Genomic DNA, 15,646 nt, shown 5'->3' on the forward strand with positions numbered 1-15,646 from the left:
TTCATTTAAAGGTTGTAAATATGATGGCAACTGGCAACATAAAGGAAATCTTATCAAATCCCATTAATTTTCTTCACAATGCTCTTCGAGTGTTCAGGCTGTCCAGAATTTATTTTGCAGCTGCAGTGGTGGTGTGGCACTGCATGACTGCAGTTGCTGTTGATAGCCAGCAGATTTCAGGCGGTGTATGTTAAGCAAGCTTTTCCTGGAGAATCTGACTTCCTGGGGTGCAAAATGATGGCTCTGTGACTTAGGACACTTGTAGGGCATAAGCCTTCCCTTTCTCTTGCACGTTTTTAATTATGATGAACTTTGAAATCTTGCTTTGAGAGTAAAATCTGATGCTGTTGGAATAGCTGCAGACAAGAACAGCATGTCACACTCTGTTTTCAGAGAAAAATAAAAAGAAATGACAATGCAATTCTTCAGAATAAATAGAATGAAATCTGATGCTGTTGGAATAGCTGTAGACAAGAACGGCATGTCACACTGTTTTCTGAGAAAAATAAAAAGAAATGACAATGCAATTCTTCAGAATAAATAGAATTGCTCTTCTGATATTATTTTCCTTTCCTCTTCTCACACGTTTGAACTTGAAAAGAAACACACCCAAAAAAACCCACACTGGCCAGTTTTAAAACAGGCATTCTCTTTTCTGTTACAGAAAAATGCAAAGGGACAGGAGTTGTTTGACCAGATTGTGTATCATTTGGACCTTGTAGAAACGGATTACTTTGGCCTGCAATTCATGGATGCTTCCCAAATTACAGTGAGTATAACTTGATTTTTATGTTTTGAGGTAGTTTGTGTTGCCTGTTACAACTTTATTGCTGATGTTGGAGAGATGTCAGCACTGGGGGCTGAAACAAGTGATGCCATGTTTGGTTCTTGCACATAAAGCTACATCCTCTGAATGAGTCCTGTGTCATCTTACATGACATGCATGTGACTTGATTGCACACAAGTTAAAACAATGAATTTTGGTAAAGAAAAATGTGCTTTATGGTGAGCAGACTCATGGTATTCAAAATGTTTTGCAAGCAAGCATTTCTTTTAAATTTGATCTCTCTGCTGTTCTGTAAACACATTGTGTCGCTTTGTAGGTTTAGGTTCATTTGCAAGAGCAAAACGTTTTAACTAAATGTTCTCCTTCTTTTCCTTATATAAGGACCTCCAGTATCTACAGCTAAAATAAATAAATCTTAAAAAAGTATTTACAGATCTGAATAGATATATATTAATAGGATAGGCTTAAAAGACTACAGCATTGTGATTGCACTATATTGACATATATTTAATATTTTCCTTTGTCTGCTCACCCTGTGTGAGCAGGAAGTTTGACAAAAACCTGCACTGTGGATAAAAAATGTGCATATTTGGAAAATAAGTGTTTCTTTTAGTGCTCTCTGGTCAGTTTGTAAATGTTTTTTCATGAAGCAACAGAAGATGTCTTCTCTGGGAATATATAATATAATAAAGGAAATTCTCTGGGAATATATAATAAAATAAAGGGAAAATGTAGCTGCAATATTGACATCCTGGGAAGAGTAGGTTCTAAGTTTCTCATCCCAGAATTTTCAGCTTTATTCTCTAATGAGCTTGGGTCAGAGGATGAATCAGGGTTTAAGCAGCTACATTATCATCTGTGTTTCACCAGTCACTGTAAACAACAAACAAGAAGTCTATCCAGGTACTGTACTAATGACTTGATACTGGAAGAAGAGAATCTGTGGGATTGGGGAGAAGCAGTATTAATCTATTTATCCTGTTGTCAAAATTAATTTAGGTTAATAGCACTGAAAACTGACGTTTTGAATGAAGTATGTCCATAATGGTATTTTGGTATTTTTAGGTGGTTTCGTGTGTGTGTGCTCCTGATAAAATTTCTAAATACATCAATTGCGTGTACTTTTGTGATAGATCTGATTATAAGGACACAGCTAATAGGGCAGAGCCTGCTTGTAATGGGAAAACTACATTATATTGTCACTGATTGTCAGATCATCCAACTGGGAATTTGATAGCTAGGAATAGTTACCTAGAGTTCCATAATGTTTTGAAAGAAGGGAAGCAGAAAGGGAGAGTGAAATACCTTTTCTCAGTAAGAATGAGGACAGATCAGCCAGAAACCAGGCTGAGGAAGCTGGGAAGACTCATTTCCTTGTATGTTGGCAAAACTGAAGGGCTCTTTTGACTGGTAAGAAAGATGCGGATGTGAGTAGCTGTGTCTTCTGTATGTACCTCTCTCACTGGTGTTGAGGGCAAAATGTGCCTATACATGCAAGTGTCTCAGCTTTGTTTGTTTGCTGTTTCTTTGCTCTGTTAAGGAAGAAAGTGCATGATGCATCTGCAGTTGCAAGAGGGATGAGGGCTGTGAACAGCTGATGGGGGGTCTGAAAAAAGCCAGCCCTGATGCAGAGCTTTGGTGGTAGGGCTGTAGTTTCCTGATTTAAGAGGAGCATTGAGGGCAAAGTTCTTTGCCTTCACTGAAGTGCAAGGCCAAAAGCTCTTGGCTCTTGTTTTTTTTTTTTTTTTGGTCTGGCTCAAGCTGGACAGAGAGTAGAGCTTAGAGAACTTCAAGGCACAAGGTTTTATCTTGCCCAGCACCTTGTGCCCGAAGGTTCCATGCTTTAAGAGCCTTCCTTCATCTGTTTCGAACCTGTGACCTGCTCTTTTTGTTTGCACAGCAATTAATGCATAGCCTCCATGGGCTTCTGCTTAGTGCCAGCCCAGACACACAATGCCAAGTGGGGGACTAGGAGATTAAAGTTGTGTAAACCCCTTTGAGGCTCTAAGCCTTTGTCTTTAGTATGTAATGTTAAGGGCTAAACATGTTTAAGCCACCATTACAAGTAAGGGAGCACAAAATAGTCTCTGAATAGTGGAGATTGCTTCTGTGTGCTCCAAGGCCAGCAGCTTTTGAGTGCACTGTGTTTCCTGCAGTCCTGTAACTTTGCCGAAGAGTTGGGACAAGCAGTGTTGATAGCTGTGATTTAGAAAACAAAATCATAATTAGAGTTTATCTGCTTTGAAAGAGAAAAAATGTTAATTGTTTGAACAGCTTATTTTTAATACAACCCCCCCATAAAGCTGTAAAAAGCAAGATGTCAGCAGTAATGCAGAAAATACTGTAATGACTATTCAGTGAACTCTGCATTACTTTGTACCTTGTGCTCTTTGAAGATATCCATCAGAAGAATGTAGAAGGATGCAGAAGGACAGAAGGATGTAGATAAAAATCTAATAGTTTATTTTAAAACAAATCTTAGTGTACTGTTGTATTTTGAGTTACTTGCCATTAATTCTAGAAATAGAAATATTCTAATACAAGAAAATAATTTCTTATTCTAGCTGTTACAGAACTTCAACAGAGATGTAGTGTTTGGGGTGATTGAAGGCTGTCACTCTGATGTAGGAGGTCTCTGCAGTGGTTTAGAGAAAATGCAAAGCTTATTGGGCTTTCAGTTACTTTTACTACAGTCTGTGTTTTTTAGTGAAGCAGGAGGCCTTGAAAACTTCAGCTGAGGTTGGGAATAGCAATAATAAAATCTTGGGACCTATTGAAGCTCACTTGCCACGAGGAAGTATTTAATTGATCTTTGTAGGAACTGGGTGCATGCAATGTTTTTGATGGTTGGTTTGGGTTATTGACACTTATTTTTGGCCATTGGTAGCTGATGTTTATCCATTTTCAATCCAGGAGTGTCCTTTCTTTGTCTCGTATTCTAAATCATCTTACTAAAAAAAAGGCTTTCTGTGGTTAGCAGCTCATTTTGAGCTTTGTATTTTATAGAGTCTCTTAAGATTTAGATATCTCCATTTCTACAGTTACATTCTTTGTTCCAGTTTTCTGTCCTGTGATGCCAAAACATGGATACCCTCCCAGCCCCTCCTGTGTTTTACAAGAATTCATAACTGAAGGATTGCCCACGTTTATTAGCTTGGAATTTGCTTGCTTTCATCATGATTTTGTTTCTCTTCACAATAACAATTGCAGAGTACTTGAAAGGGAATAATTTTTAAGAAAAATTTTTGAATTCTCTATTTTATTTTAGTTTGTGCAAATGAGTTGCTGTCATCCGTGGGAATGGATGGAAGCAAAAGAATTAAAATGCCCCTTTTCTGACATGTGTCTCTTTCAGTGATCCTCTGAGTCATTTAAGTCCTTTATGTCTGATCTCTAATGACACAAAGACCCCTAAAGAAGGTCCATATGGAACAGCCTTTCCCAGCTGTGCTCTGCAGTCAGTTGGACCATTTTGAGGATGTGTGGTTGCAGCCAGTGTATTTGGCACATCGGGAAGCACTGGATTTACACTGTGTGTACAGCAAGACTGATGTGTGAGGACACCCTGTGCCTCCTGCAGGTGCTGCCCATGGCTGTGGTGGGGACCAGGGTTTCCTGGGAAGATGAGTGCCAGGACCAGCCTGCAGTGAATTGTCCTGGTAGACCATGTTTGCATCTGAACTTCTCAGTATTGTTCAATTTCTAAATTGGGTTTTCATGCAAGAGGTGAGAAGACAGTGGAAGGAGGACATGGAGAAGGATGTGTAGAAGTGAAATAGGCTTTCATGAAAGCAATTGCTCCAAGTAAAAAAACCAAGAGGGAAAAAACATGGCCAGAACTGTGTTGCCCAGAGTGGGCCTGACCAGCAGCAGCGTGTCAGGATGCAGTGATTCTGACACTGAGATCCTCACCCCTATGAAAGGCTGCCTTCTGACCAGGTTTTTCTGAGTCAGGACCATGTATGATGTATGACAAAGGATTTCAGCAGTGCTAGGGGACTGGTAGGAAGCAAGCTGGAAAACAAATAATGTAAGTACCTTTGTTTCCTCTACACATCAAGAACTAGATTCCTGGATGTTTCAGCAGGGTCAGGGACTTGTAGGGCCTTGGTTCATTATGACTGCCTCTGCTGTATCTATCTGAATTTTCTTTTAAGGGCTCATTGATCAGGTTTTTCCAGCTGCTGCTTTTAATATTACTGCTGTGACTTCTCAAGATGTGAGGGATGGGGAAAAATGAGCAGTTCAAACCAGTCAATTAGCCTCATAGTGTGCTATCTGGGAGTCTTTTTTCTTTGTACTTCTTTATACTTTAATGAGTGTTCATGAAGCAGAAGAAAATAGGGACAAGCCTTTTTTTCAATATACTGGATATGGGAAAGAAGGGAGACTGCTGTAAATATTTTGATAATTCTAAGTGTTTCCTTTTCTGCTACTGTTAGAAACATACTATTTTCTCCATTAATAAGCTGTGACATTCTTCTGTGACTCAGTTTCCCTTCCCTGACTCTTCTTCCTCTGGATGATGAGAACTTTGGGACTGTGGTGGTTGCAGGACGTGTGTCTGTGGATTGTAGCCAAGAGCAAAAAATACCAGTCACAGATGGAGGGTCCCAAAAGCTGTAGAACATCCTGTAGCACTCGATGCTTCAGTTTCTAATAGTGGCAGTGGTAGGAATGCCAGTTCAGTAACTGGACACAGGCAGTGTGGCTGACTCCACAGCGATGCAGAGCACCTGGTGAATGTGGAACACTTCCCATCTGTTGCTGTCCAAGTCTGCATTGTGGTTTGTGAACACATGGTGGAAGACTCCAAAACACTAACAAATTCCAGTCTTTAGTCTTCCAGTAGCACCTGCTGTTTTGGGAGGACATGTTTCTGAGAAGCAGGCGTACAGGACAGGTGGTTTTTGTGCTGTCTGTCAGTGATGCTTCTGCACCTCTCTGCAGAGTGTAAATAATTCTCTCTGGGACAGCAAACCGTCTGTCCTGGTTTCTTTTGTCTTTGTGTGTGGTTGGAGCATAAGATGAAGTGATTTCTCAGTTTTCTTCCACTGATACAGTCAGGTTTGTTGCCTACTTGTTGCAAATCCCTTCAGTTTATTTTTAAATGTTTGGACGTAGGCATCAAAATTAAAAGTAAATTGCTAGAATTCATCTGGAGTGGTATCTGCTCTCATTGTCTGTAAAGTAAATCTAATGAGAAATATACTAGACCAGGAAAGTTTTTTTATATATATTTTAATATAATTCTGTGTTTTACTTCTGTCAAGTCTGCAAAGCAAAATATTATTTGCTTATCACATGGATATGAATTAGGATAGGCTAATGGTCTTGAAGGATGTCCTTACATCTCTCTGTTATTCTTGGTTAGTTTCTCTGGTCTGCATTGAACCACATTATTTATCAGAATGTTTCTGAGATGGCTCTGTGCTGACTCAGACTGGGACAGGCCAGGCTTCCATGAATGCCACACAATATGTGGAGGTCTCAGGGCTGGTAAAGACCCTTGAGGCCTACCAGTGCCCTCATGGCTCTGGAATTAGTATCTCTGTGGCCTTGTACTTCCCAAGATCACAATTTGGAGCTTTATCACAGCTCCATCTGCCCTTCTGCTGCTGGACAGCTCTGCTTGCATCCTGCATTGCCTGCACTATCCCACTGTGTCTGACTTGTGGACGGTGGCAGCTCTTCTTCACAGGGCAAAGAGAACTTGGCATGGGAGCTGCAGAATGGTGTCAGGTGAAGGGGGCAGCTGGTCTGCCTTGTTCAGGCCAGGGATAACTTTGAAAACTGATAAAATTTTGCACCTGGATCAGGTTGGTCCTCCAGTGGTGTTGATGTGGTTCTGTCCCACTGTGCAGTCATGTTGGATACTCTCAAGGACAGTGGCTCCACAATCCCTCTGGGCACCTGTGCTTTGTCTGAACAGCCTCATGGGTGACAGTCTTCCTGTCTAGCTGGGATTTCTCCTGAGTCTGGTGCCACTCATCCTTCTGCCATGGAATACCTCTGAGAGGTGTCAATCATCTTCTCTACAGCCTTTCAGGAGGCAGCTGAAGTCACCTGTCAGGCGAGCCTTCATTTTCAAGAGGAGCATAACTTTCTAGGAGGGATTAGAGAAACACAAGAACAATACCTCGTTGTTTCACGTTGTGAGCTCTTGGGAGATTATCTTGTTTCTAAGTGTATGTTTGTGTACTCCCTGAGTTTCTACATGACCCCAGTTCTCATTTGGTTTTCTGTTACTATCATAATAATGTTGAAAGGTGACCTGCAAAAGAAAAGAGGGCTTTTGCTCCCTTGTTCCCTTTTAAATCTGTAAATGTAGAGAAATCCCCAAACTGTGGTTTTGTGGGTAGAATTTTTATTGGCTTGATTTTTTGGTGTTTCTTTTCTGCATGTGATACATGCATTTTTAACTTCTCTGCTTTAGAAGGTTGTGTGAGTAATGGCAGGCAGCTTAGTAGGATTCAGGTGCCTAGGAAACCAGAAAGCAAGAAGACAGTTGAAGGGATAATTGACTTTTGGTTTTAAAGGTGCCGGCTTTTGTTTAGCACACCTTCTTTTATGAACTTGATCATTGAGCATAATTCTCTCTCTTGTACCTCCAGCATGACTTGAGAATGCTTTCAACTAATATTTTTCAGAGGACAAATAAAACTGTCAGTAAAAATGGGCTTCCTCTTGCTGATAGTTAAATATATAAATAAGCATGAGAAGGAACAGTCTATTCAAGATGTTCTTCATGCATTTTAAACTAGCAAAGAAAGCCAACCAAAAAGGGTCAAATGCAATTTTTTTTCCTTTTCAGGTCACCTTTGAGGGCAGTATAAACCAAGACAAGGAATTTCCATTCTTTTAGGAAGCAAGTAGAGAGGTGGTGGAATTTACAAAGCTCAGGTGTGTGATGGGATTGTGTCAGGTTGTGGAAATTCTCCTTTCATTTGGCACTCACGTGGTCCTTATAAGCTGACTGCTTTAGCAGCTGTAGTTTATCTGCTGTATCTCGACACAAATATATCCTTCCTAAGCTGTATATCTATTTTGAGAAAATATTGGCTAGCACCATTAGGAAATGCTGAGCTACTTACTTTTTCCTCTTCGATAAAGTGAATGATCAACAGGAGACCATGCTGAGATAAATACATGCTTCCAGTATTTTAAGAAATTAGTTTTTTTAAATGGTGCTTCTTTCATGTGGAATTGATTGGTGTTTGTTTTCAAGACATGAATCCCAGTCAATGGCTACTGTGTTATGTCAGTTAATACCATAGGAAGCATTATTCATTTGATAGAGCAAAGAGATTTTGCTGAGATTAAAGAGGAATAAATGGAAGTTAATCTAGCATTTGACCTTCCAGTTTACCTGACAAAATTAAAAGAGGGACCACAGTGGTCTCTGCAGCTGATCATGGAAAGTGGAGAGGGAGGTGCTGAGTTCTCCTCCCTGGTATCCATGGAAAGGATGCATGGGAATGGTTCAAAACTGGATCGTGGGGGGTTCAGACATTGGGAAGCATTTCTTTACCAAGAGGGTTGTCAAACACTGGAACAGACTTCCTAGAGTAATTGATGTCCCAAGCCTGTCAGTCTTAAGAGATGTTTGGATAATGCCCTTAACATGAAGTGGTCAGGCAGTGGAGCTAGATGGTCGCTGTAGGTTCCCTTCCAGCTGAACTACTTGTTCTGTTCTAGCATAATCATAGAATTCAGATTACCTGCAGTAATCGGGTTCAGTTGATCAGGTTTGGGGTTTTCTTCCCTTAAAAGAAGAAAAGCAGCCTAGACACTGTCTTCCTGTCATAACACAGTCCTAAAGCAATTAATCCCTTTCCTCCTCCTTGTTCTGCACTGATATTTCTGAGTCCAATCAGGATACAGAGATTATGGGGGGGTATGGTTGAAATGAGTCTGGTCATCTTGGTCCTACACTGTGAGATCCATGGTTAAGTTTCTTTGGTGAGTCCAGATCCTGAAATTATGTATGGTCATTTAGCCAGAGCACAGGATAGGCAGAGATACAGTCTTAGGTGCTGAGAGAAGAGCAAGGCTACTCTGGTTTTATTCAGCTTCCTAGTGAGATTTCCAAATTCATTGCTTTCACTTCCCTCTAATTGAGTCAGCAAGCAGTATGTAGCCAAGCCCAAACCTATTTTAGGCTTTAGCTGGAATGCTTTGATTTTTTTCAGCTGAGAGGGACATTTGGAAGGCTGGTGTGGTACGCAGTGTGAAGAAGCCCTCTGACATTATCTGAGGCAAAGTGTTAAAATTCAGCCTGATTTTCACAGAAATTGCACAAAATATCTGACTCTGAAATTGCAGTTGGTTCATAAATCTGCATGAAAACTTCCAGGTCTGGGAGCTCTGGGCCAATAATACTGCCAGTCCATGCCCTACCTCTGCCATGTATTTATGATCTGTGTGGTGGCACATCACACACTTAATGTGTAGTGCAGGATGGGGGTAAAACAGCAGCTCGCTGTTGCTTCTGAAGAGAGGTGACTTTAATGCTTGCTGTGCTTTATCTTGTGGAGCCGTCTGCCTCTGCCTGCTTAGGTACAGAGAGTGATGATGGCTTCCTAAGCTGTAGTCTCAGTTAATGGTCTGCACAAGTAGTTCCTGGAGTCTTTTTAAGTATTTTTTAACCATTATTTGAAGTATTTGCACTTGCAAATAATCAGTTTGAAACTTACTCTTATTTGAGCTTTAATGTACCTTAAAGACCACATGCCAAGAAAAGGGACTATCAGCTGTTTTTTCATTGGAATTATTACAGTTCAGGTTGTTCAGTGCTTGTTCCAGTACATGGTACTAACAGGAGTTTTTGGCATGTATTATAGATGCTTTTTACATGAAGCTAAACTTTTCTTTTAATGCATTAATTATATTTGTCTTTGAGGGGCTTTTCTTTAGCCAAAATAAATATTGAATAGAAAGACATTTTCATAGCTAGGTATTTGAAGACTAAAAAATTTATCTGCCCTGGAGCTATGAAAGTAACAGACTTATATAATTTCAGTTAAAAAAAGAAAAAAGGCAAATGTTGATATTTTTTTCTTTCTCAAAAATTTGAGATTTCACAAAGCTGTAATTTTTCATAAGAGAGCAAAATAGAGACAAAGTGAATTACTTGCAAGTCTAAGGAATGTGTTTATATGAGCTGTAATGTTTTATTTCCATTCTGGTAGAGATTTCTACCAGATTAGGGATTACAAGAATTGATTTCTTGGCAGCCTCACCTAAGGGAGTCTTGCAAGTCTCTTGCAAATAAAATCACCTTCAGAGTCATTGTTCCATTTCTCTTTCTTCCTCTTGTGAGATTTATTTACCTTAAGGGTCGTAAGCTGACAGACTTTTGATCTGTATGCATCTGTGATAAATTTTTGCCTTGGTTTAGAACATAGTAAATAAATACCAGTATTACTAGACAACAAATAATTTTGCACATTTATTCAGCCATAGTAGCATAGTGGTGGTGTAACAATAAGTAGTCATTGAAAGGTTATCCTTTTTCTGAAAACATTAATTATTTAATAGCAAGAAGGAAGAGGGTTTTATTCCTGAGATTTTGTTTCACAGTACCTAGTTTATAATTTTAAAATAGATTTAAAGATAGAAAACCACTTATTTCAAAGAAATCCAAAACTCTCTTACCACTTTGTATGACAGAAGCGTTTACATGGAGGTGATTCAAATAAGATTTCAGCCTTCTGTAGGACATTGAGCAGAGACTCTAAAAGATTTAAGCTAAATTTACACTAGCTTGTGTTTATTGCTGCCTTTCTGTAGGTGCAACTTACAGTGACAAGAGGGTGTGTAAACTTTGCTGGGAATCATGTTTTTGTCATCGTTGTTGCACTATTCCAGATCTGCTGAGTTAATTTAAAAAGGAAGGGGTGGGATATACATCAGTGTTTCCCAAATGCTTTTAGTGGGGTTAAGTCTCTTTCCTTACCTTGAAAAAACTTGTCTATGGGGCAGTGGAAGGCAGGATAGTACAGGCTCTGAAGGGTCTCCATCAAACAGAGGTTCAAAGGAGGCTGAAACTCAGGGGTTTGGGGCGAAAGGGCGCCTTCCTTACACACCACTGCTTTGTGGCCTTGCATTTTGAAGCTCCTTCTCTGGAAGAGTGGCTTCCCTGGCAGTACTGATGAGAATTTAAAAATCAAGCTTTCTCATGTGGAAGAAGGGAAGTTATTAAACGTGCCAATAAGCACTTTCACCAATATGCAGAAGTTTAGAAAATAAATATGGCAATATTTTCTTATAAGAGATTTTTATCTGTTAAATTTTATTGTAATCAGTTTATGGAGTCAAAAAAATCTTGAAATGGAACTGCTCCTAAGTGTGGATTTTCTTTTTTTTAGCACTGGTTGGACCATTCAAAATTCATTAAGAAGCAAATAAAAAGTAAGTACTGTGTCTCTGCCTGTTTATTTTGTTACTTCCTAAAGAATTTGAATTTAGTGTATTAGAACCTGATAGAGAATGTTTAAATATGGCCTTTAATGGAATAAATATTCCTTAGAAAATAGTTTTAATTTAATGGGTAATTGGCTGACTATATTATGTCTAAAGGCAGGAGCACTTATTAAGCAGTAGCCCAGCCTTCAGAAGCCCTTTGTTAAACCTTTGCTGTTTGTCTAAGGCAGAGTAGGTTGCCAGGTAATTTCAGTCTGATCTGTGAAATTGGGTTGCCTGGACACAGATCGCGGTTCCTGTCACTGCTTCTGATCCACAACAGATATCCTGCAATTTCTTTCAGAGCGTGAATGGAAAATACTTCATTGTGTAATTATTAACTTTTTTTTTTTTTTTTTTTTTTTTTTTTTTTTTTTTTTTTAGATTATTATTATTTTAGGAGTTAAATTAGCAGAAATAGCTGCTGTTTTGTCAAATGTAGTTTTGAAATAGCTGCCGTTTCATCAAAGGTAGTTTTGGATGGAGGGGTTGGTGGATTGTGTTTTCTGTGAAAATTGTCTAGGGCAGGGAAGTAGCTCCTGGATTTTTGATAATCCAGTTGCAGGCTTGAGTACAGTACAGCCATTGGCATTGACATGTTTTGTTATGATGCTGCAGCTGGCAACAGTCATGGGCCATGAAGACATGGCTTCTGTGAGATTAAAATGTGTTTTTCAAGAAAATTGTTGATTGCCTTGGAGGACTTCACAGAGATAGATCTTGATTGCTTCAGTGGTGCTTTGCCTTTCATTTTGATGAGTACCCAAGTATCTAGATGATTTTTGTTACCAGTGGAGTTCTTCAAAGGCCTTTAGGATAGTTTCTGTCATGCCATGGTGTGTGGGTATCACATGCTAGAATCCAGGTGAAGATAGCTGCTGTGGGTAAGGTTTTTGCTGTTTGGTTTTCTCTTCCCTTTTCATCACACCACAGACTGCTTTACCTTAGGTGACTAGCTGATTTGCAGCCTTACTCTAATAGCCTTGTCCTGGAAAATCGGTGATTCTGCAACACCTTCAGCCAATTTAGTTGCATGTTTTTGTCTGTTTTTAATGAGTGAAGGGCCTGTTTTAAAAATAATTTGGCCAGTCCTGGCTCTGAGAGGAGAAGCAGTTTGTTGGGTGTTGTAAAGGTCTGTCTCACAACAGGTTACTTTCCTTTGCCTTCAATTCAGCAGATGCTTTGTGAAGAGTTCCTCTTCCATGATGGATGTTGCTCACTGCTGTCTTTTCCGAGTCATTATCTCACCTTTGCAGACCTCACCAGTGGTGCCGAGCTGTGAGCTCAGGGTGCTATAACCTGACTTACAGGAGCTACAATGGAGATGGAATCAAAGCTCTAATTATTTGACTTTTAGCTGCATATCATTTAGTAGAGGGATCATTAATAGGCATATGTTTGCTTGTTGATGTGGTGTTACAGAAGACCCTAGAAAAGTGAGGAAAATTAATTTTTCCATCAATTAATACATCAGCAGGCAGCTGGTCTGAAGATGAGGATTAGGCAGATAGCGATGCATTGGTCACAGTTTCATGGTAGCTGGATAACTTCCTATTATCTATGTTACATGGGAAGTCCAATGTAGCATTCACCTTCTGACTTTAGGAAACACAATTCTTGAAACCCCATGGAATTTTTTAGCTTTCTGTATTCATGGGTGCCTTCCAGAGTTCTCTCTACCAGTTTTCTATTTATCTTACCTTTTCAAATTACTTTGCTGAAAATTGAATTGAAAGCTGATCTATTGGGTAGGTGTTTTTTTTGGAGTAGTGTTTGTGCCTGGTAAGAAGGAGCATCACCCTCTCCTTCCCTCTTCCTTCCATTTCCCCCTGGGTCCAGCAATAGGGAGTATACCTAGAATTGGCTGTCATTCACAGTGTGCTCTGAGGCACCCCTCTTTGGACAAAAAATGTGTTTGCCAAATGGACTATTGTCTTGATAAATTTGAATTCTTGAGTATCAAAAAGTATGGTAATCATCTATATTTTTTTGTTTATTGCATGCATTTTTAAATTTAAAAAAAAACATTAAATATTTTCTCTGACGAATCTGAAAAATGTAATTAATTTTGGGTTTCTTGGGTTGTGGGGTGGTGTGGCGACTGTTTTGCCTTGGCAAGACTGCAAGGAGTATAAACCTTTTTTCCCCATTTAAAATCTCTGCATGTGCAGTTGGACCTCCGTACACGTTGCATTTTCGAATTAAGTACTACTCGTCAGAACCGAACAACCTTCACGAAGAGTTTACAAGGTAGGAGCTGTGTGTGGCTGACGGGATTTAACACATAAGGGTGCTCATTTTGTCTGCCTTCTTAGGTGTTTTCCCGCTGTCAGAGAAACATCATGCTTTTTATTTGCTGCCAGAAAGCATTCATGGACCTCTCCAAGCGTGTTGGTGTGCAGGAGATGTTGTGTTCTGGTGCTCTGAAGTAGGCAAAGAAAGGCAGAGTGGGGTGGGGAAAGCTGCAGCTGGGAGACACCTGCTCGTGATAGCTGCCATCCTCTGAGAGGGGTTTCCATTATGTCCTGCTAAAATGCCAGTGCCCTGCTTTGTTCCTCCTGCTCTGAGACTTGGGGGTGATTTAATAATGATACCAAGGGTAGAGAATTGTGGGAATAGCCAGCTTGAGCTCTGGGATGAGAGTTGATTGAATCACTTCTGCTTCCTGTGGTTCTCTGTGAAGCAAAAGCCGGCATTGTATAAAGTCACTCTACAAATATCTGAAAGTCTTTCATTTCAGTCTGCTGGGCTCTTTCTGTGGACCTGTACCTTGTTGGATCCATAGCACCTTGGTTCAGAGGATATTCTGAAAGCTGGGAAAGGAGCAGCTGTAGGAAAGGGTTTACTTATCTTTTGTATCTGCTTACTTTGTGTCTTTTCTGTGTAGTAGTCATCTATCTTAATGTTATTTTATCTTTTCTTTTGTTCTGCCTCTCACCGTAGGGCTCTTTCTGTGTCTTCTAATTTGCTTGGCAATAATCAGTGTACTCCTAATCAGCCTAAGGTGTTTAAAGATGGTTGATTGTTGTAGTTCATGTGCATGTGATGTTTACATTAAACTTACGCCTGCAGGCAGATGATTCCTGTCTCCCTCGCTGTCTGCTGTGCCGACCATGGTTTTTTTTCACTGCCTGAGACGAGATTAAAGGGCTAATTGTCACCACCTCATGATAGAGACATGGGTCTTCAATATCTGTTATCAATTTAGTACAGCAGTGATAATTCAATAAAAAGGCATATTCCTATAGAATGTATAATTAACTTATAGAAATCCCTGCTACTTATGTAGCTAAGTATGAGATCTTAAGAGAATCCAAAAATCTGGATGATTTATGGACATCTCTAATGAGAAAATGCAGTTAAATTAGTGGGAATAATATGTGTTTTCTGGAAATTGATGCAAGTCTTCATACATCAGGGTGCATGTCTGATAAGTATTACATTTCCCCTGTGGTCAAATTATGGCATTACTGTCTACCACAAGATTTCTTGCTTAATGCTCTGAAGCATATGATCCTAGTCACAGTGAAATTGGGTTTCTGAGCTATGTGATCATTGCTGTGATCAAGTAAGACATTTTGTCTGAAAGTATTAAACTCTGATGCCTTGTGATCTAATTATTGTTGAAAGGTGACATTTCAGAAGACTATTTTAATTAGAAAAACACTTTAGTCAGCTAAATATTCAGTGTTGTGAACAATTTCTTTTAATTATAAGCTTGACAGGAGACCACTGTGAAACTGTGTAAGAAAAATTGGGGCGCCTTTTTTTTGGGGGGGTTGGGGGGAAGTAATTTTGAATTTAAGAATTTTATAGTTCGTAAATTTTTAATTCTTTGATTTATGGAGATTTTTTAAAGAGTATTTATGCTAGTTGGATCATATTTTCCATGTAGCATGTTGAGTAAAAAGTGAAGATTAATAACTGTATACTTAAAATCATTCCAAGTAGAAGAAAAATCATCCGTAACAGCAACTGTGAACTTTCCAGGTAGGAGGTGTTCAAAATTCCTTCAGGAGATCTGCTTTCTAGTAGACTTCAATAACTAGTGAAGCTACAAACATCATATTCTCATAATTAACCCATTATTGGGAAGCATTAACACCCTTCACCTGCTCTTTTTTTTTGGTTTAATAACACAGTAGAAATACAGTTCATTTTGGAAGACATCATCTGTCACTTGTGTGCGACCTGATCAGTTAGTTTAGTTAGAAGAAAAACAGAGGAACGTGCTGTACTTTGTGTTGTGGAGAATTTTCCAAGTTGTCTTGCTGATTTGGAGTAGCAACAATTGAGATGCCAGTGTTTGTCAGCCTGTGCACAGAAAAGGAAGAAGGGTAAGCCATACCCACCACAGCGGGGCTGCAGCACTGCACAAGCCCCCTGAAACTGATA

General features: G+C 39.5%; 1 protein-coding gene across 1 annotated transcript in view; it reads left to right on the forward strand.

Moving 5' to 3' along the window:
- The window catches only part of EPB41L4B (erythrocyte membrane protein band 4.1 like 4B), a 139,175-nt gene that overhangs the window by 25,617 nt on the left and 97,912 nt on the right, over positions 1-15,646 (forward strand). The window contains exons 4-6 of the mRNA XM_041483197.1: positions 665-769; positions 11,158-11,200; positions 13,423-13,501. Coding sequence (XP_041339131.1) covers positions 665-769; positions 11,158-11,200; positions 13,423-13,501 — 227 coding nt within the window. The remainder of the gene's footprint in view (positions 1-664; positions 770-11,157; positions 11,201-13,422; positions 13,502-15,646) is intronic.

This window comes from Pyrgilauda ruficollis, unplaced genomic scaffold, assembly GCF_017590135.1.
Source record: "Pyrgilauda ruficollis isolate IOZ18807 unplaced genomic scaffold, ASM1759013v1 scaffold116, whole genome shotgun sequence".
Lineage (NCBI taxonomy): Eukaryota > Metazoa > Chordata > Aves > Passeriformes > Passeridae > Pyrgilauda > Pyrgilauda ruficollis.